Below are 20,085 nucleotides of genomic sequence, written 5' to 3'. Positions count from 1 at the left end.
ACCAGCACTCAGAGCAGGATGGGGGAGTTCCCAGCGTGGCCCAGTGGAAACGCACCCAACCCGAGTATCCATGAGGGCTTGGGTTCGATCCCTGGCCTTGCTATGAGCTGTAGTGTAGGTCGCAGACGAGACTTGGATCCTGAATTGCTGTGGCTGTGGTATAGACCGGCAACTGCAGCTTTGCCTGGGAACGTCCATATGCCGCATGTGCGGCACTAGAAAAACAAACCCAACAGGATGGAGTCTGCCCGTGGCATGTCCTGGTGTGTCACGTGCTTTCGTGGGTCATGCACGGTGAGCTGAAATTGATTTCTGTTAAGCAGAAAACTTGACGCCAGCCCTCCTTTCTTGAAAGGAGCGGAACACACCCAGAGAAAGGCGAGTTTTCCCTGGAGCCGGGCTGCAAAGGTCTGTGGTAAGTTGGCAGCACTGACTCCATCATCTAGGCCCAATTATGCCAAACCCAAGCACTCGTGAACAAGAGTGTGGCCCTCAGGCCTTTACCTGCCGGTGTCAGTGTGCACACGGCGACTGGGAGCACAGGGAGCGTGCAGTTCACCACACGGAAGGTCTGGAGCCCTTGAGCAGGTGCAGCTCTGGCTGCAAGGGGAGGGAGAGGACCACACACATTTCACAGAAAGTAGTTCCAAAAGCAGTTTTCTCATTCACCCTCATTTTACAGATGAGTCCAGAGGGGTGAAGTGCTATGGAGGCAGCGACTGTAGCGCCACACAGTATACAACCAGGTGAGAGGCCGGGCCACCTTTTCAGTAGGCCGCACTGCTCCTTTAGTTTGGGCCACGCCTTTAACCGCATGATTTAAAGCAGCTCAAAGGAAAGGGCATGAACTGGAGTGGTGGTGACGGGAGTGTATCTCCATCTTGTGGACTGCCCGCCCCTGCCCCAAATGCTGCGAAGAGGTGCGACGTCACTGACCCTCCATCCTGAAGCACCTCTTCGAGGAAAAGACTGGACAGCTCCCGTCTCACTTGTCAGGAACGGCACCTCAGCCATCCCGCTGTCCCCTAACGTGAGTGGGGCCCAGAGGGTCCTACGGCGAGAGGCCCAGGGGTCGCGCTTGCAGGTCGTGTGCATCTGGCTTCCCATCTGCCCCCAGAGGGAAGCTGCTCTCGCTTCAAGCCAGCGCGTCTGCATGTCAGGTACACAGAGGCAGGGTCTGAGCAGAGCCTGGGAAGCCAAGTGAGGCTTCTCTTCGCAAGGGTCACCTCCCCCAAAGCACACAAAAGGGTTATCGGAACGTAGGAAAATAAACATGTCAGGGCTTTAATCCTCTTAAATAAAGTTTAAAAATCAACACTGAAACAGACCAAACATGCGGTTCTCGGATCTCTAGGAAAGTCCATCTTAGGAGGGGAAATACCCTCAGGTCACCACTAATTAGTGGGGCAGAGATTTAAACATTTCTTTAAATAGATGAACGATACAGGACAAAAGTGACTGATTCTGTCAGATTCAGTTACTGGCAAAATGAATGCTAAGGGGGGGCCTTATCGCCGAAAGCCAGACGGCGCCCTTGCAGCCTCGAGACCGACTGTAACTGAACTCAAACAGATTCGCCAAGGCATCAACTTTTCCTTGGCAAGAAAATGTTTAAACTCTTTGGGCCTTTCCTCCGTGAATGGAAGGCGGCGGGCCGGGCACGCGTGTGCTGCAGGAGACGCACAGGACACAGGCGCGGCGCGGCCAGCTAGCCAGACATCGACCTTTTATTCATCTCAAACCCTCTGAGGTCACCAGAGTCTGAGCAGACACAGTGTTTTTCACGACACCCGAGGCTCCGGCAGCGATCCGTCAGCACACCACCTATAAATATGCATGGAAAATCAACGAACGACTCCCCAGCTCCAGTCTGTTGACACGACTGCGCAACTGGCTTGCTGTTCTGTGGCGCCGTGGTGACCGAAGCCTTCCAACGGGGGTCAGGGAAAGGTCAAAGCACTGGCAGGAGCAAAGACAACCGGCCTTCTGAGAGTCACCTGCAAACGCCAGCAGCCCTGGCGGCGGCTAGGCCTCCTTCACCACCCCCACCAGGGCGGGCCTCAGGGTGCGCCCGTGCAGCTTGTAGCCCACTTTGTTAACCAGCGCCACCGTGCCCGGCTCCTTGCCCTCCACCGGCGTGTGGAACAAGGCCTCGTGCTCGTACGGGTCGAACTTGGCGCCCAGGGGGTCCAGGCGGAGCAAGCCGTGCTTGGTGAACACCTTCTGGATCTGGGCCTCGGTCATCAGGAGCCCCTCGTAGAGGTTCTTCAGGTGGGGGTTGTCGTCTCTGATCTCTTCCTTCGGGACAGACTGTGTCGCCTTCTCCAAGATGTCTGCGACCTCCAGCAGGTCCTTGCAGAAGCCCTGAATGCCTAAACCAAGGGCAAGGACACCACGTGTAGCAAGCGCATTGACAACGCACAACTGTGTGCCCTAACTTCACACACAGCCGCTTAGTGACACCTCTTGAAAACATTCGTTTGTCTTGGAAATTACATGGCCGGGGGGTTCCCAATGTGGCTCAGGGGCAATGGGCCCGACTACCATCCATGAGAACGCAGGTTCGATCCCTGGCCCTGCTCAGTGGGTTAAGGATCTGGTGTTGCCGTGAGCTGTGGTGTAGGTTGCAGTTGGGACTCAGATCTGGCGTGGCTGTGGTGTAGGCTGGTGGCTGCAGCTCTGATTCCACCCCTAGCCTGGGAACCTCCATGTGCCGCAGGTGCGGCCCTTTAAAAAAAAAAAGAAAGAAATTCAATGCCTGGATTAAAAAAACAAAAAACCTTTCTGAGTTTTAGACAAAAGCCAATGAGATATAAAGACAAGCAGCTGAGGAGTTCCCATTGTGGCTCAGTGGTTAACAAATCCAACTAGGAACCATGAGGTTGTGGGTTCGACCGTGGCCTTGCTCAGTGGGTTAAGGGTCTGGCGTTGCTGTGAGCTGTGGGGCAGGTTGCAGGCGCGGCTGGATCCCGTTGCTGTGGTTCTGGTGTAGGCCGGTGGCTACAGCTCCAATTGGACCCCTAGCCTGGGAACCTCCATATGCCGTGGGAGCGGCCCAAAAAATAGCAACAACAACAACAACAACAAAAGACAAAAAGACAAAAAAAAAAAAAAAAAAAAGGGTAGCTGCAAACCTGCAGAGCCCCTCACTGGCAGTCCGCGCCCAACTAAGAGGCTGCGCACACTCAGAGCACACGGTTCCCCAGGGCAGAACAGCCCCAGCGTGGGCCCCGCCGGTCCGTCGGCAAGAGGCAGCTGCCGTGCACAGAAGAGAGCCAGGGCCCGGGTGCTCTTCCCGAGCTGCCATGTGGTCCTGGTTAAGCTCTCCGGGCCTCAGCCCCTCAGGTTATAAACCAGGACAAGAGGACCTAACCGACACGCAGGTGTGTGGACCACCGTTAGCTACTCACAAACTGGCAGCGAGTATTGGGCACCCTGCGCTAGAGGTTACTGAGCTGCACGCCCAGCCTTCGCCCCAATCTAACAGGAGAAATAACATGTTAGAAACTCGGACGTGGTTTCCAGAAAACGCCTCAGCTGCTGAACGGTGGGAGCCAGGGCCGAGGGAGGCTCGCGCAGCCCAGCTCCCGCTCCAGCCCTCCCAGCTTTCAGAGGCTCTACTTGGCAGGAGGCGAGGCTCGTTTCAAACTTTACTCCTTCGCAGGATACTTTCACGCTGCTGCTTTAAAATGCAAGTTAACATCCAAGAGGAGCTGGGGGGGGGGCAGAATGACGAGCTCACCTCCTCCCGCGAAAACACCAAAAAACGCAACCAGCTGCTGCACCACTGACAAAAACGTTAAAGACTGGAACCTAAAAAAAGCAGTTTTCCACTAAAGACAAAGAAGCCACAGCGGGACAGGAGGAGGGCTGCTTCTGAGATGCATCCATGGCCTGCATCTGCCGGGTGGGTGGCACACACTGGGAAAGCTCCTGCCATGGAGGTTCCCCCACGGCAGCGAGCACTCCGGGCCCCACGCTGGACCTGGGGTCTGGCGTCCAGAGGAGCCCCCAGGGCGTTTGGCTTTGAAGGCCAGAGGGGCTTGCGTGCAGGAGCTCCTCTGGACGGGAAAACGGACTCGAGTCCTGGACGGTGCACACACGCTCCCCCAGGCACTGGGACCCAGGGCAAAGCGGGGCCTCCACAGGAGCCTGGGCCAGATCTACCCGCGGGTCTTGGAGGGGGTCCTGGGGAAGCAGGGTCAGCGGGGCTCACTGTGGGGAGACACTGGTGGTGGAGTCCCCAGGGAACAGGCATCAGTGTGACCTATCCTGGAGGCCCCCATTTGGACACCAAGACCTGGCCCCACCAGCAGCCTGCGGGCGCCAATACTGGGATGGGATCACAGCCCCGCCCGCCAGCAGACAGGCTGCCTAAAAGTCATCCAGAGCCCACTGCCACCTCTGAACACACCCCTTGGCACAGGCCTGCCCACCAGAGGGTCAAGACCAAGCTCTACCCACCAGGGGGCAGGACCAGCGGCAGAGGAACTCCAATTCCGCAGCGTGCAGAGTGGAGACACCACCACAGAAAGATAGAACGAGATGGCAGAGAGCTATGTTCCAGACAAAGGACAAGACAAAACCCAAGAAGGACAACGAAGCGGAGACAGACAGTCTACCCAAAACAACAACTCAGAGTAACGAGAGTGAGGATGATCCAGGATCTCGGAAAAAGAAGACCCAGGTTGAGAAGACACAAGAAATGTTTAAAAAAGACCCAGAAGCTTTAAGGAACAGAGGTGACCAGTACAATAACTGAAATGGAAACTACTCTAGAAGGAACCCAGCAGAGTAAGTCAGGAGAGCAAATAAGTGAGCTGGAAGACAAAAGTGGACACCGCTGCTGCAGAACAGAATAAAGAGCAAAGAGGGGAGGGGAGAGAGTGGGACGGACTGGGAGTTTGAGATCAGCAGATGCAAACTACTTAAAACGGGCCAGCAGGAGTCCCATCGTGGCTCAGCAATCACGAGCCCAACTAGTATCCACGAGGATGCGGGTTTGATCCCGGACCCCGCTCAGCGGGTTAAGGATCTGGCATTGCAGCGGCTGTGGTGTCGGTCAGCAGATACAGGTCTGGTTCGACCCCTAGCCTAGGAACTTCCTTGTGCTGTGGGTGTGGCCCTAAAAAGCCAAAAAAGAAAAGAAAATAAAACGGATAATCAATGAGGTCTTACTGTATAGCACAGGGAACGATATATGCAATCTCTTGGGATGGAACATGAGAGAGAAAGAGAGAGAGAGAGAGAGAGTGTGTGTGTGTGTGTGTGTGTGTGTGGAGACTGGGTCATTTTGCTGTATATCAGCTATGGGCACAAAGCTGTAAATCAACTACACTTCAAAACAAAACAGAACAAAAAACAGTAGGGTCAACATGGCAAGACCACACCCCCCACTCTCCCATCACACAAGTAACTTGATACGGCTTGTTCTTGCCAGCAAGGAGCTTATCCTTTTTAACATAAAAGAGAAAAAGAATAAAACTATAATTTACATATAAATTTTATATAATATTTATTTTAAAATATGATTGGGGTGTGTGTGTATATTATATCTCAAAATAAATATTTAAGGTTCAGAAAAAAAAGAAAAAGAATGAAAAGAAATGAGGGTAGTCTAAGAGACCCCTGGGACATTAAATGCACCAATAGTCACATTACAGGGGTCCCAGAAGAAGAGAGAAAAGGGCCTGAGAAAATATCTGAAGACAGAATACCCCCAAAACATCCCTAACGTGGGAGTGAACACTCACTCAAGTCTAGGAAGCAGAGTCCCATACAGGATAAACCCAGGGAGACACACACCTGGACACATGAATCGAACTGGCCAGCTAAAGTCAGAGAAAATATTAAAAGCAACTAGGGAACAGCAACAAGTAACATACAAAGGAACCCCCCGAAGATTATCAGCTGATTTTTCAGCAGAAACTGCAGGCCAGAAGAGAGTGGCATGATATATTTAAAATGATGAAAAGGAAAACCTACAGTCAAAAATACTGTACCCAGCAAAGCTTGAGCTCAGATTCAATGAAGAAATCAAAAGCTTTATAGACAAGCAAAGGCTAAGAGAATTTAGCACCTCCAACCACCTTTCCAACAAATGCTAAAGGAACGTCTCTAGGTGGAAAAGAAACGGCCACAACTAGAATCATGAAAACTACAAATGGAAAAGCTCGCCAGTAAAGGCAAACATACCGTAAAGGTAGGAAATCATCCCCACGCATATATAATATAAAAACCAGGAATGTGACAAGAGGAAAGCATGAACGCAGGATACTAGAAACGCACTTGAAATTAAGAGATCAGCAACTTAAAACAATCTTGCATACATACAGAGTTCTGTATCAAAACATCATGGTAACTGCAAAATAAAATCTACAATAGACACACACACTCACACACAAAGCAATCTAACACTAAAGAGAGACGTCAACACTAAAGACAGACATCAAATCACCAGAGAACAATAAAAGAGGAAGGAAAGAAAAAAGACCTAGAAAAACAAATCCAAAACAATTATCAAGACACATACAGACTAAAAGTGAGGGGATAGAGAAAAGTATTGCATGCAGATGGAAACAACACAGTGTCATGAAGATGTGGGTTTAATCCCTGGCCCTGCTCAGTGGGTTAAGGGTCTGGCATTGCCACAAGCTGTGGTGAAGGTTAGCAGTTGCAGCTACAATTCGACCCCCAGCCTGGGAACTTCCATAGGCTGCAGGTGTAGCCATAAAGAGAAAAAAATAATAAAAGTTAAAAAAAATAAATAAATAAAGCCAAAGGAGCAATACTTAAATTGATTTTCAAATACAGATGGTCATGATAAACAAAGGATACTAAATAAATAATGATCAAAGGATCAATCAAAAATGGTGACGCAACAATTATAAATTCATATATACCCACCATAGGAGCACTTCAATATATAACATACACAAACACACATATACACACAGCATACATACACATTAATAGACACAAAGGGAGAAAGTGACAGTAAAATATTAATAGTGGGGTACTATAACACCCCATTTACACCAATGACAGAGCACACAGACAGAAAACCAATAAGGAAACACAGGGCTGAAATGACTTTTTTTTTTTTTTTTGGTCTTTTTAGGGCTGCACTTGCAGCATATGGAGGTTCCCAGACTAGGGGCTGAATCGGAGCTGCAGCTATTGGCCTACACGACAGCCACAGCAACACCAAATCCGAACCTACACACAGCTCACAGCAACGCTGGAGATTAACCCACTAAGCAAGGCCAGGGATCAAACCTGCGTCCTCATGGATACTAGTCAGATTTGTTTCCGCTGAGACATGACAGGAACCCCTTAGATGACATTGGACCAGATGGACATAACTGATGTTTACAGAGCATTCCATTTGAAAGCAGAATACACATTTTTCTCAAGTACGCATGGAGCATTCTCCAGGATAGATCACATGCTGGGCCACAAAACAAGCCTTGATAAATTTAAGAAAATTGAAATCACATCAAGCATCTCTCCCAACCATGCTATGATTGTAGAAATTAACTACAAGAAAAAAAAAGTAGAAAACATAAATACATGGAAGTTCAACAACATGTTATTACTAAATAACCAATGGATCCTGGAAGAAATCAGAGAGGAAATCAAAAAACACCTGGAGGAGTTCCCATTGTGGCTCAGTGGTTAACGAATCCGACTAGGAACCATGAGGTTGTGGGTTTGATCCCTGGCCTAGCTCAGTTAAGGATCTGGCATTGCCATGAGCTGTGGTGTAGGTAGCAGATGTGGCCTGGATCCCATGTGGCTGTGGCTCTGGCCAGCAGCTGTAGCTCTAATTCGACCCCTAGCCTGGGAACCTCCATTTGCCTCGGGAGCGGCCCTAGAAAAAGACAAACAAACAACAACAACAAAAAACAAAACCCTGGAGAATAATAAAAATGAAAACGTGACAATCTAAAACCCAAGGAATGCAGCAAAAGCAGTTCTATAAGGGAAGTTTATAGCAATACAACCTACCTCAGGAAACAACAACCTCAAATAAACGACCTAACCTTACACTTAAAGCAACTAAGAGAACAAAACCCCAAAGTTAGTAGAAGCAAAGAAAGCACAGATCAGTGCAGAAATAAATGAAAGAGACAAAACAATGAAACTAAAAGCTGGTTCTTAGAAAAGAGTAACAAAATTGATAAACCTTTAGCCAGACTCATCAAGGGAAAAAGGGAGGTGTTTATATCAATAAAACTAGAAATGAAAAAGAAGAAGTTACAACTGACAGCAGAGAAATACAAAGGACCATAAAAGACTACTATAAGCAACTACATGCCAATATAACGGACAGCCTAGAATAAATGAACAGATTCTTAGAAAGGTACAATAGTCCACAACTGAACCAGGAAGAAAGAGAAAGTATGAAGGGACCAATCACAAGTATTAAAATTGAAACTGTGATTTCAAAACTTTCAGCAAACCTAAGTCCAGGACCAGACGGTTTCACAAGTGAATTTTATTAAACATTTAGAAGAATGACCACCTATCCTTCTGAAACTGTTCCAAAATACTGCAGAGAAAGAACACTCCCAAACTCATTCTATGAGGCCACCATCACCCTGATACAAAAATCAGAAACAGAGAGCACGCAAAAAAGAAAATTACAGGTTGATATCAGTGATAGACACAAAAATCCTCAACAGAATACTAGCAAACCAAAACCAACAACACATTAAAAACATCATACAACAGCATCAAGGGGGATTTATCCTAGGGATGCAAGAATGCTTCAATATGTGCAAATCAATGTGATACACATTAAAAACTGAAGAATAAAAAACATGACCACAGCAGTAGATACAGAAAAAACTTTTGACATAAAGCTTTTATGAGAAAAAAATCTCCAGAAAGTGGGCGTAGAAGGAACTTAGCTCAACATAATAAAGACCACATATGACAAACCCACGGCTAACATCATACTCAACGGTGAAAAGCTCAACACATTTCCTCCAAGAGGAGGAACAAAACAATGTCCACTCCTGCCACTTCTTTTCAACACAGTTTTGGAAGTCCTAGCCATAGCAATCAAGAGAAGAAATGAAAGGAATCCAAACTGGAAAAGAATGAACACTGCCACTGTTTGCAGATGACATGATACCACACACTGAAAATCCTGAAGATGGAGTTGCCCCTGTGATTCGGCTGGATAAAAACCCGACGCTGTTTCTCTGAGGATGTGGCTTCAATCCTGGCCTCATTCAGTGGGTGAGGACCCAGTGCTGCCGCAAGCTGTGGCATAGGTGGCAGAGGCCGCTCAGATCCTATCTGGCTGTGGCATAGGCCTGTGGCTGTAGCTCTGGTTCCACCCCTGGCCTGGGAGCTTCTGCATGCTGCAGGTGTGGCCACAAAAAGTAAAACAAAAAAAAGAAAATCCTGAAGATGCTACCAGAGAACTACCAGATCTCATCAATGAATGTGGTGAAGTTGCCGGATACAAAAATTATATACAGCAATCTTTGTACTTCTGAACAATAGTAATGAGAGATTGGAAAGGAACGTCAGTACCACTGCATTCAAAAGAATAAAACACCCAGGAATAAACCTACCCTGTGCTCCGAAAAACCGAAGACGACACCAACAGATGGAAAGGAACACTATGTCCTCGGACTAGAAGAACTGGTATCGTCAGAACGACGACACTGGCGTTCCCGCTGTGGCACAATGGGATCCCTGGCCTGGCACAGTGGGTTAAAGGATTTGGTATTGCTGCAACTGCGGTGTGGGTCACAACTGCAGCTTGAGTCCCTGGCCTGGGAACTCCTATGCCATGGGGCGGAACCTCCCCCTCCAAAAAAAACCAAAAACCAAAACTGTACCACCCAAGGCAATTTACAGATTCAGTGCAATGGCATTTTTCACAGAACTAGAACCAAAAATTTTAAACTTGTATGGAAATACCAAAGACCCCAAATAGCCAAAGCAATCCTGAGAAAGCAAAACGGAGCTGTAGGAAAGGGGCTTCCTGACTTGAGACGATACTACAAAGTTAGTCGTCAAAACTGTGGTACTGGCACAAAAACACAGATCAATGCAACAGGGCAGAAAGCCCAGAAATAAACCCAGGCCCCTATGGTTAACTAATCTGTGACAAAGGAGGCAAGAACATACAACAGAGAACAGTCTTTTAAATAAGTGTTGCTGGGAAAACTGGACAGTTACATCTAAAAAAATGGAACATTCTCTAACATCATACCCAAAAGTAAACTCAAAATGGATTAAAGTCCTAAATATAAGACCAGATACTATAAAACTCTTAGAGGAGAATAGGCAGAACACTTTTTTTTTTTTTTTTTGGTCTTTTTAGGGCCGCACCTGCAGCATATGGAGGTTCCCAGGCTAGGGGTCAATTTAGAGCTGTCGCTGCCGGCCTACACCACAGCCACACCAGATCTGAGCCACGTCTGCAACCTACACCACAGCTCATGGCAAGGCCACATCCTTAACCCACTGAGCAGGGCCAGGGATCAAACCCACATCCTCACGGATATTCTTCAGGTTCGTTACCGCTGAGCCAGGACGGGAACTCCCAGGACACACTGTGACATAAATTTCAGCAGTATCTTTTTGGATCCATCTTCTAGAGTAATGAAAACAGAAACAAAATTAAACAAATGGGACCTACTTAAATTTTTTAAAAGCTCTGCACAGCAAAGGAAACCATAAACAAAAGGAAAAACCCCACAGAATATGGGAGAAAACATCCGAATGAAGCACCAACAAGGGCTCAATCTCCATAATCAACACCTCATGAAGCTCTGCGTCAAAACAAAAACAAGACGGAGCCCCATCAACGAATGGGCTAAGATCTAAACAGACATTTCTCCAAAGAAGAGAGATGCCAAAAAGCACCTGGAAAGATGCTGGACATGCTAATTAATAGAGAAACACAAATCAAAAGTACAGTGCGTCATCACCTCACACTGGCCATCATCAAAAGGTCTACAAATAACAAATGCTGGAGAGGGTGTGGAGAAAACGGGACCCTCCTACGCTGCTGGTGGGAATGCAAATTAATGCAGCAAACAAGCATAGTAATGAGGTTCCTTAAAAAACTACAAGTAGAGTTGCCATATGATACAGCAATCCCACTTCTGGGCATACATCCAGAAGGGAAGAAAACTTTAATTTGAAAAGGTTCATGTGCCCCTGTGTTTACAGCACCACTATTTACAATAGCCGAGACATGGAAGCAACCTAAATGTCCACCAACAAATAAACTGATAAAGACGATGTGGCCCATACATGCAAGGGAGTACTACTCAGCCCTAAAAAAGAACAAAATACCATGTGCAGCAACATGGATGCATTTACAGATTATCACACTAAGTGAATCAAAAAAGGAACGTCATTAACTTACTAGACTTTTGCTTTTTTTTTTTTTTTTTTTTTTTTGTCTTTTTGTCTTTTCTTGGGCCGCTGCCACAGCATATGGAGATTCCCAGGCTAGGGGTCTAATCGGAGCTGTAGCCACCAGCCTACGCCACAGCCACAGCAGTGCGGGATCCAAGCCTTGTCTGTGACCTACACCACAGCTCACCACAATACCGGATCCTTAACCTACTGAGCAAGGCCAAGGATCGAACCTGCAACCTCATGGTTCCTAGTCGCATTCGAGCCATGACAGGAACTCCTAAAACAAGAGAATTCTAGGCTTTTGCATTGTAATACAGCTATTGTTAGACACAGTTTTATAGCTGATAAAATGTCAGATAAACCTATTTGCAGCAAGTCTAGAAAAACTGGTCTGCCTAATTTTCCCTTGTTTTCTGAGGGTGGCTTAAGATACTACCCTCAGGGGAGGGTTCTGTGAACTGAGCCCTGGAGGGTTAACAGCTATTCAAGCACTGGAGGACTCAAAGGAGGCCAGTCTACGGGGAAGAGGCAGACACGGAGCAGCTGACAGTTCTGGAAGGATTAGCAGACGGGTGGAGGTGTGCTGTGGTCAAGCTGTGCTTCACGTCACATCTGCATGTCTGGGGTGAGGCACAGTGACACAGGAGCAGAGTGCAGGCAGCAGAGTCCAGCCACCACCACTCGCTGGATGGGAGGAAGTGGGCATGAGGGATGGGGAGGTTGGGTTCAGATGACCGACCTAGACTGGGGGGGGCAGTCATCCTTTACTCAAATGGGAAGAAAGGAAGCACAGGCAGAGGGAAGAATTCAGTTTAAAATACCTGAGACATCCGGGTAGAGATATACGGGACTGGAAGACAAGAAATCTCTGGGCTGGACACAGAACCTGCTCATGGTTGTCAGAGGGCCGGTCAGCAGGGAAGGGGCGCAAGAAGGAGGGGAGGCTTGGCCCCGGGTCCTGAAGAACCCAGACATTTGGGGCGCAGGCAAGCAGCCGTACAGAAGGAGAACAGGAGCTGAGGCGGCAGCATGCAGGAACAAAAGTGCTCCAAGAAAAGCTTTCTTCTGTACCCACAAGGCCTGGATGTTAGTTTCCACTGGGTGCGCTCGCCGCCTGTGCTTGGGCAGGGTTGAGCCTTCCACTGTGAACCTGCAGTCCTGCGTCTGGAACACAGGGACTGAAGGCCCATGGGCACTCGCACGGCAGCCTTCTGTGTCATCAACAACACACACGGGGCTGGGAGAAGCGGCTCTGCGCTGACTGGCAGGTCACTGACCTCCACTGTGAAATGGGAAGGACAATGACAAAAGCAGCCAAAGGTGATAGCGCAGACGGTGTCTGAGGAGGCCTTCAGGGAGGCCAAGGCCACGGCCACGGCCGCCCTAGCTAAGGAACTGAACCTCAGAGAGCCGACCTGCTCGTTCCCACCAGCTCACACGGAGGTCTGCACGTGGAAAAGCACCCAGCACCCTCCTCACTGAAGGACGCTCTCAGCTCCAAGTGTGAGTCACGAGAGCAATCCCGCGCCCCGGACAACAGCTGACCCACCTTAAGAGCTGGAGGGAAGGCAGCAGCCGGCTCCCACCTGGCCGCCCTGGAGGCTCCTGGTGGGCGGCCTTACAGACCCTCTACCTTGCCCCCATTTCCCGGGAGCCACGTCATGTGATATTCAAAGTTACCATAGAGTTTAGCTTCCTCCACCAATTTTTGGCTCCTCTGCCGAAAGTTCTCAGTATCTGCCAAGCTCGCTTGTATTTTTCCTTCGAAAAGAAGAAGAAAAGAAAATGTATAGGAATTTAGTATGGAATAAATTCACAGGAAAGCAAATCTGACAAAACAAAACCACGCATCAAAATACAAAGAGAACCAATCATCCATTTGAGATTTTGGATTACAGTCAAGTGCTGCCAGTGAGCAGAAATAAGTTACCCCGTGCCACTATTTCCCACCAGGCGGGGACGAAGGTGTCACAAGGCCATTCTCACTCAGGGTACAGCTGGGGAAAGGACGAAGAGAAAGCTCCAGGTCCTCAGGGTTCTGAGGACTCCGCTCAAGAAGGACCAGTCATTCCTCAGCAGAGTCGTCAACTTCAGCGCATCCCAGAGCCCCAGTGAGGGCTGACCTGCGTCCGCTCCCACAGCCCGAGGAGACGTTTAGGAGAACAAGGCGCTTGGTTGGATGGCTTTGGCCTCCACCCCACAGCAGAGGGAAAACCCCATCAATGAACCTTTGGTGCTTCTGCCGTGGCCCAGAAGGCGCGGCCGAAACACTCGTACAATCATCATCTGAACTCTGCTATCTTCACTTCTCACCAACTTTTTCTGCAATCTCATCCATCTCTGGGCGCTTCTATTTTTCACGGGCACTAGGTCACTCTGTTCTCAGTCCTCAGGGGATTCCAGGCCATGGCTAAGAGCGAGGCGGCTCAGGCTCTGGCCCTACCAACTCGGTGGCCAGGCGACCTTGGGAAATTTACCCAGCTGTCCTGGGTTTCAGTTTGCTCATCTGTAAACAGGGAAGGTAACAGCTGACTCACAGGGCTGTTGTTTAGAACGGTGTCAGCACACTGTGTTTGGAAGTTTCATTCTTAAATCCTTCAACAGCTTGATGTGTGCCACCTGTGCTCTTTCACGTGGTGCAAGAATCTGTCTTACCAACCAGTTCATAAAACTCCCACCTCCCTCAGAGAGCACGGTAACTGCACCTCTGGCCCCCACCCTCGTCCTCCCCAAGAACCAGCTTCAAGGGCCACAATGAATATTCCTTACTTGTAAAAACCATTTTAAGTCTTTTAATTATTTGCTTAGTTTGCTTTTTAGGGCCAAACCCAGAGCATATGGAAGTTCCCAGACTAGGAGTCAAATCGGCCTATGCTGCAGCCGCATGGGATCTGAGCCATGTCTGCGACCTACACCACAGCTCATGACAACACTGGATCCTTAACCCACTGAGCGAGGCCAGGGACCCTAGGTTCGTTTCCAAGGAGCCACCGAAACAGGAACTCCTTGAGTCTTAATTTGATACGTTCTACGTGTCACACAAGGATGATTCTCAAGACAACTAGGGTTCCTGTCTCTCTGCAGCAGTTAACTGTTCCTAGGACCCAACGGGGTCCTTGGACAATGGCAGCTTTTGTCCGGCTTTGGCTGCTGTTGTCAAGAAAGCATGGAGGCTAGTCAGACATCCTCAGAGAACTCCCCTGGGATCTCACGGACCATGCTCCCCCCCGGGAGCCGGTGGCCTTACCATGGCCTCCTTCAGCTGCTCTTCCAGCTTGACCTTCTCCTCCATGAGGGTCTTCTCTGTAGAGGGAAGATCTGTCTTCTGTTCATTCTGACCCGCGTCCTCTTCCAAGTTCTGGCCGTTGTTCTTCTGTTTTGTGGCTGTGCACAGCAGCCGGGGAGAGGGCCTAAAGACAAAGCCACGTGCTAGAAATTAAGACCATGGTTTTTCTGCTTGTTAAACTCAGACGTATGACTTCAGAAATTAAGAGATAATTAAAAAAAAACATTTGCTGGAGTTCCCGTCGTGGCACAGTGGTTAACGAATCCGACTAGGAACCATGAGGTTGCAGGTTTGATCCCTGGCCTTGCTCAGTGGGTTGGGGATCTGGGGTTGCCGTGAGCTGTGGTGTAGGTTGCAGACGAGGCTCGGATCCCGTGTTGCTGTGGCTGTGGTGTAGGCCAGTGGCTACAGCTCCGATTCGACCCCTAGCCTGGGAACCTCCATATGCTGCAGGAGCGGCCCAAAGAAATAGCAAAACAAAAACAACAAAAAAAATTTGCTATTCACTCCTGGGAGAGAAAGGATTTATCTTAGACTCAATAAAGGCGAACTGTACACGATGTATGGAAGTCATCTGTCTACATAAAACCTTCTGCAACAGACGCCTCAACTAACATGTTGATGCACCAAGGCTACGGTACTTGGCTCTTCTTCCCACTCTGAACACCTCTCTCAGAGATCTGGTCATCCAGACGCCACCATGTGCTGACACAGGGGCTTCTCGTGGAGGTGAGGCCCAGCGCTGAGGATGATAACAAAGCCCATAGTCATGCAAAAAAGTCACCTACTCCCAAAGAACCGTCACTTGGGGTTTGAAACTGACAGGAGAGGAATCACGTGCTTTGGAAGGCTCAGAAGAGAGTATCTCCAGCTCTGTGAAACGGAAGGCCACGGAAGGGTTTGTGCAGAAGGGCACTGTAGGACAGGTAAGAGTTCACCAACAGTCAGGAATGGCTGAGACAGACCCAACTTCAGGAAGAGGGACCGGTGTGGACAAAGGCATGGAAAGTGCAAAGCATGGAGATGTTCGGGGAAAGATAAAGAGCTGCAAAACCAAGACTGGAAGTGGAGGATATTACCCAATCTAATCCCCACATGAAAAAGGTTAAGCAATAAGCCCAAGGTCCCAAAGCCAGTAACAAACAACAGAACAGCCTTAAAACGTACTTCTTCACCAGGTCCAGGGGAGCCCTTAATCATGCCACGGTCCAATGTGAAAATAAACTACATTCAATTTTCTTCCCAGACCAAAGAAAACTGCCTCAACGGGAAGAGGAAGGCTCTGAGTACACAGAACACACGCACAGAAGGTTAAAGGCAGCATGGAAACAGAATGCTGGTCGGGAGATGGCTGAGCAGACTGCCGCCTCCACCATCTGGAAAAACAAGCAGCTACCAAACAGAATGCATTGAATTGCCATCTTTTGGCTACTCCGTGGCTGTACTATGTAGTCAGAAATGCAGCTTGGGAGTTCCTGTTGGGGCACAGCAGAAATGAATCCGACTAGTGACCATGAGGATTGGGGTTCCATCCCGGCCCTGCTCGGTGGGCTAAGGATCTGGTGTTGCCATGAGCTCCGCTGTAGGAGGGCAGCTGTAGCTCTGATTCCACCCCTAGCCTGGGAACTTCCATATGCCGCAAATGCGGCCCTAAAAAACCAAAAAAAAAAAAAAAAAAAAAAGGCGAGAAAGAAATGCAACTTAGAGAAATACAGAAAACAAGACCCCGTTTTTATGAAGACAAACCAGAAATCCTGTGTAGGCACATGGGTCTGAAGCCTGTAGAAAGGAAGGGTCCCTTAGTCTGTGGATGGGGGGAGGCAAAATCCTTTTCGTTATTTTTACCTTTGTCATGAAAAGAATAATCTGAAAACCATTACGAAGCCTGTCATGTTTTCCCGTTGTCCTGACCTCTGGGTGTGACAGCCACATGCTTCGGGCAGAGCCCCCTCGGCAGCACCAGAGGCTCCAGCAGCAGCCAGAGCCCACCTCGGTCTAGCGGGTGGGCGGCTGGGGAGGGCTGTCCGAGGGAGGCTCGGAGAGCTCAGCGACTCTCAGAACTCCGCGCACAAGGCAGCTCTCCCGACCGCCGCCCCCACCTGGGATTCCTCCCACAAACCAGTTCTCAGAGACGAACTCCTGCTGACTTGGACGTCGCCTTCCCGGCAACTAATTCCAGAGGCAAAGCCACGAGCTCCTTTCGACTCGGGCGCTGCCGGGGGGTTGGCCAGAACCGCGGCTTCGGCCCGTCCCCCGACCGCGGGCGGCGCTCACCGGCCGGGCCTCCCATCCGCCCCACAAGCTGCTGCGGGGAAGGCGCAGGTCCCGTCCGGCAGCTCCTCTAATGGATAACCCGGTTCCGGGAAGCGCCTCCCACCCAGAGTGTGCTAAGCACTGGCCGCCCCAACTCAAGCGGCTGGACTTTGAAAAAGCAGAAGCCTCGAGTTTAAACAAACACGGAAGAAGGGAAAAAGGTAAGCGAGGGCACCGCCCCGTGACCCCCGCCGCGGAGCCCCCGCACTTCTACCCCGGCCGGGCAGGCGGGGACGGAGGCGGACCGGGGCCGTGCGCCCCTGCCCGCGCCTCGGGACCCGCGCACGCGGCCACCTCCGGCCGGCCCTGCGGCGGGGCCCGGCTCGTGCTCGCGTCGGCGTGGCCTCGGGCAAGCGCGGGGCGCCGTCCCGCTCGCTCCGGCCCCACAGCGCGTGCAGCCCGGGTGGTGTCCGTGCCCTCCGTCCGGGAACCGCTGTCCACGACACCCACGTCCTGGACAGAGCAAGGCAGGGCCCGCGGCGGCGGACGCGCGCGGGGACGGCACGCGCATGGCGCCCCTCCTCACGCCGAGTAGCGGGCTCCCTTTACCTGAGAGACAACGCTAAAGCCGAGAGGCTGCGCCGCGCCACCCTCACACACGGAGCCGCCATGACTGCCGCCGCCGTCAGCCCTGCGCGCGCCACAGGCATGCGCGGGAGCCGCTGGCCCGCCCCCTCGGGGACCCAGCCCCTCGCGCAGACTCCGTGCTGGCCTTCCCGCCCAACCACTTCTCCTTAGCCAATCCACCGCCGCTTCTCCTCTGATGGACAGACTATACTCACCAATGATGCCCGTCCTGACGAAGCACGGGCCTCTCTCCCGGTGGGCGGGTCTGAGGCCTTCGGGAGACCCAGAAGGTGAGGAGGTGAAAGGTGAAGGAAACCGTGGGAGGGGACGCTCCGAGGGGGTGGGGCGCCGGAAGTGCGTACGTTCGGGGCCTTGAGACTCGCGAGCGCGTTTTCCGGTCTGGCTGCGCCTTGCGTGTTTCGGGTCGTAGTTTGCTCTGGGAGCCGGCGAGGCTCTGGGGCGGGCCTTTGACCTGTTCTCGCTCTCAGCCCGAGCTCCTGGGACGGTGCCGCGCGCCGGGCGTCAGTGTAGGACAGATGCACATAGGCCAAGGACAAAAGCACGTCTACTGGCAACCGCAGCACTGCAGAGAAGTGCGGCTAAAACAGCGCTGGGGGGGCTCTGCCCCTTCTGCTGGCGGCTCCGCGGCGGAGGGCGGAGGGCCGGTGGCTGCGGAGACGCCGTCCTTACCCCACGACCGGGAAGCAGATGCTACACCGCGCGGCAGCGTTGGTGCTGGTGAGGAGGACCGCGTGCATGCTGTTTTCTTTGCCCTCTTAATTTTCTCAGTGAAACACAAAACACAGTAAGAATAGCACCGAGGAGAATTTTGGGGACACAGTGAACATTCATAAATACAAATGTTTTTGTTAATCTAACAAAGGCCCGCGCTGTATCACGTGCCACGAAGGAGCCGAGGTGCTGGACAGGGAGGTGCTGCCTGTTCTGTAGGCTGCTGCCCCTAAGCGAGCCGCCCTTGGGAGCTCTGTCCTGGCTCTGCTTCAGCACTGCTTGACCTCCCGTCTTCTCCGCAGGATGGGCCCTGGAGCCTGCAGTGTCCCAAGTGGAGTGCTGCCTGCATGTCACACGTGTAAGGGTCAAACCTCTGTTCTTCTGCTTTGTTCCCGTTAAAAGCATTCATCATGTTAGGTGACTGCTACTCTGGGCCTGGCCCCGTGCCACCTGCAGAAGGAGGCAAAAGGTCAAATCCAGAATGTGGAATTTTCTCTTGCACACATGAGTCAGTTATTAGTTAGGGGCTTGAAGGGAAAATAAAAAGTAGGACGGATAATAAAAGCATAAAAACATAATGGAGTGGAATGCGTAGACTTTATTTGCATCACGATAGAACAAACCAACTGTAAAAAAAAAAAAAAAAAAAAAAAACACGTCTGTGTGGTTCCTGTCAATACAAACCCAACTAGTATGCATGAGAACTCAGGTTCCATCCCTGGCCCAGCAGAGTGGTTTAAGGATCCAGCATTGCCGTGAGCTGTGGTGTTGGTTGAAGATGTGACTCAGATCTGCTGTGGCTGTGGCGTAGACCAGCTCTTTCAACCCCTAGCGCCGGAATGTCTATATGTCACAGGTGCAACCCTTAAAAAAAAAAAAAAAAAAAGTTGTGAGACGGGGAAATTTGAACATAAACGGTGTTGGCTGTTAGCTAGGGTTACCACTACTTTTGTTAGGGAGAGATGGCCTAAATGGTTAGGTTAAAAAAGGCCCCCATCGTTTATATAGAAGTATTTACTGTAAGTTGTCACAGTGTCTGTCATTTATTTGCTTTGTAATATGCTGATTACTCAGGTTAAAAAAAAAGGGTTGGGAAAATGCCAAAGGCAAAATGCCAGTAGTAGTTGAAGCTGGATGATGAGTCACGTGGAGGTAGTGACTTTTCTTCACTGGCCGTGACTTTGGACAAGTCCTTTACTTGCTCTCAGTGTTGGCTCTCAGCGCTCGTCCACTTGCTTGTCAAGCTGGGATTCTTCCGTTTCCTGGGAGATTGGAAAGAGGTGCAAGTGTCATTTCCTAACACTTCGTGGGGCTCACGGGAATCTGATGGGGATCCTGCCATAAACAGCTCAGAGTGCGGCATGAGGAAGGTCAGCCCTTAGAGCTGCTGTGTCCTGAGACAGACCAGCACTGGCCCTCGAAGTGGCAGTGCTTCTGGTACACCTGAACCCCCGGTCAGCCAAGAGGTGGCATCCTGGATCCACATCTGAAACGATGGATTTTCAGAGTTCCCGGTCGTGGCTCAGTGGAAACGGAGTTTGAATCATGGCTTAGCAGTAACAAACCTGACCAGTATCCCTGAGGACTCGAGTTTGATCCCTGACCTTGCTCAGTTGGTTAAGGATCCATTGTCTCGGCGAGCTGTGGTGTGGGCTGGCAGCTGTGGCTCTGATTCTACCCCTAGCTTGGGAACTTCCGTATGTTGCTGTGTTGCTGGTGCAACCCTAAAAAGCAAAAAAAAAAAAAAAAAAAAAAAGGGATTTTCCTGAACAGAAGCCTGTCTGTGCTGC

The 20,085-nt window shown here is 50.4% G+C and overlaps 1 protein-coding gene and 1 long non-coding RNA gene across 2 annotated transcripts; one reads left to right on the top strand and one right to left on the bottom strand.

The window, feature by feature from the left end:
* GRPEL1 (GrpE like 1, mitochondrial) lies at window positions 1,261-17,676 on the bottom strand. The gene is given in 5 exon segments (XM_003356847.4): window positions 1,261-2,372; window positions 13,078-13,143; window positions 13,146-13,158; window positions 14,645-14,807; window positions 17,546-17,676. Coding segments are annotated over 5 exon segments (690 nt in total). The 5' UTR covers window positions 17,647-17,676; the 3' UTR covers window positions 1,261-2,025.
* On the top strand, window positions 17,757-19,381 carry LOC110262050. Its single transcript, XR_002346550.1, has 2 exons — window positions 17,757-17,853; window positions 18,052-19,381. It is a non-coding gene; the product is annotated as an uncharacterized LOC110262050 (long non-coding RNA).

Source organism: Sus scrofa, chromosome 8 (genome assembly GCF_000003025.6).
Source record: "Sus scrofa isolate TJ Tabasco breed Duroc chromosome 8, Sscrofa11.1, whole genome shotgun sequence".
In the NCBI taxonomy this organism is placed as follows: Eukaryota; Metazoa; Chordata; class Mammalia; order Artiodactyla; family Suidae; genus Sus; species Sus scrofa.
This window is presented reverse-complemented; position numbering and strand designations above follow the sequence as displayed.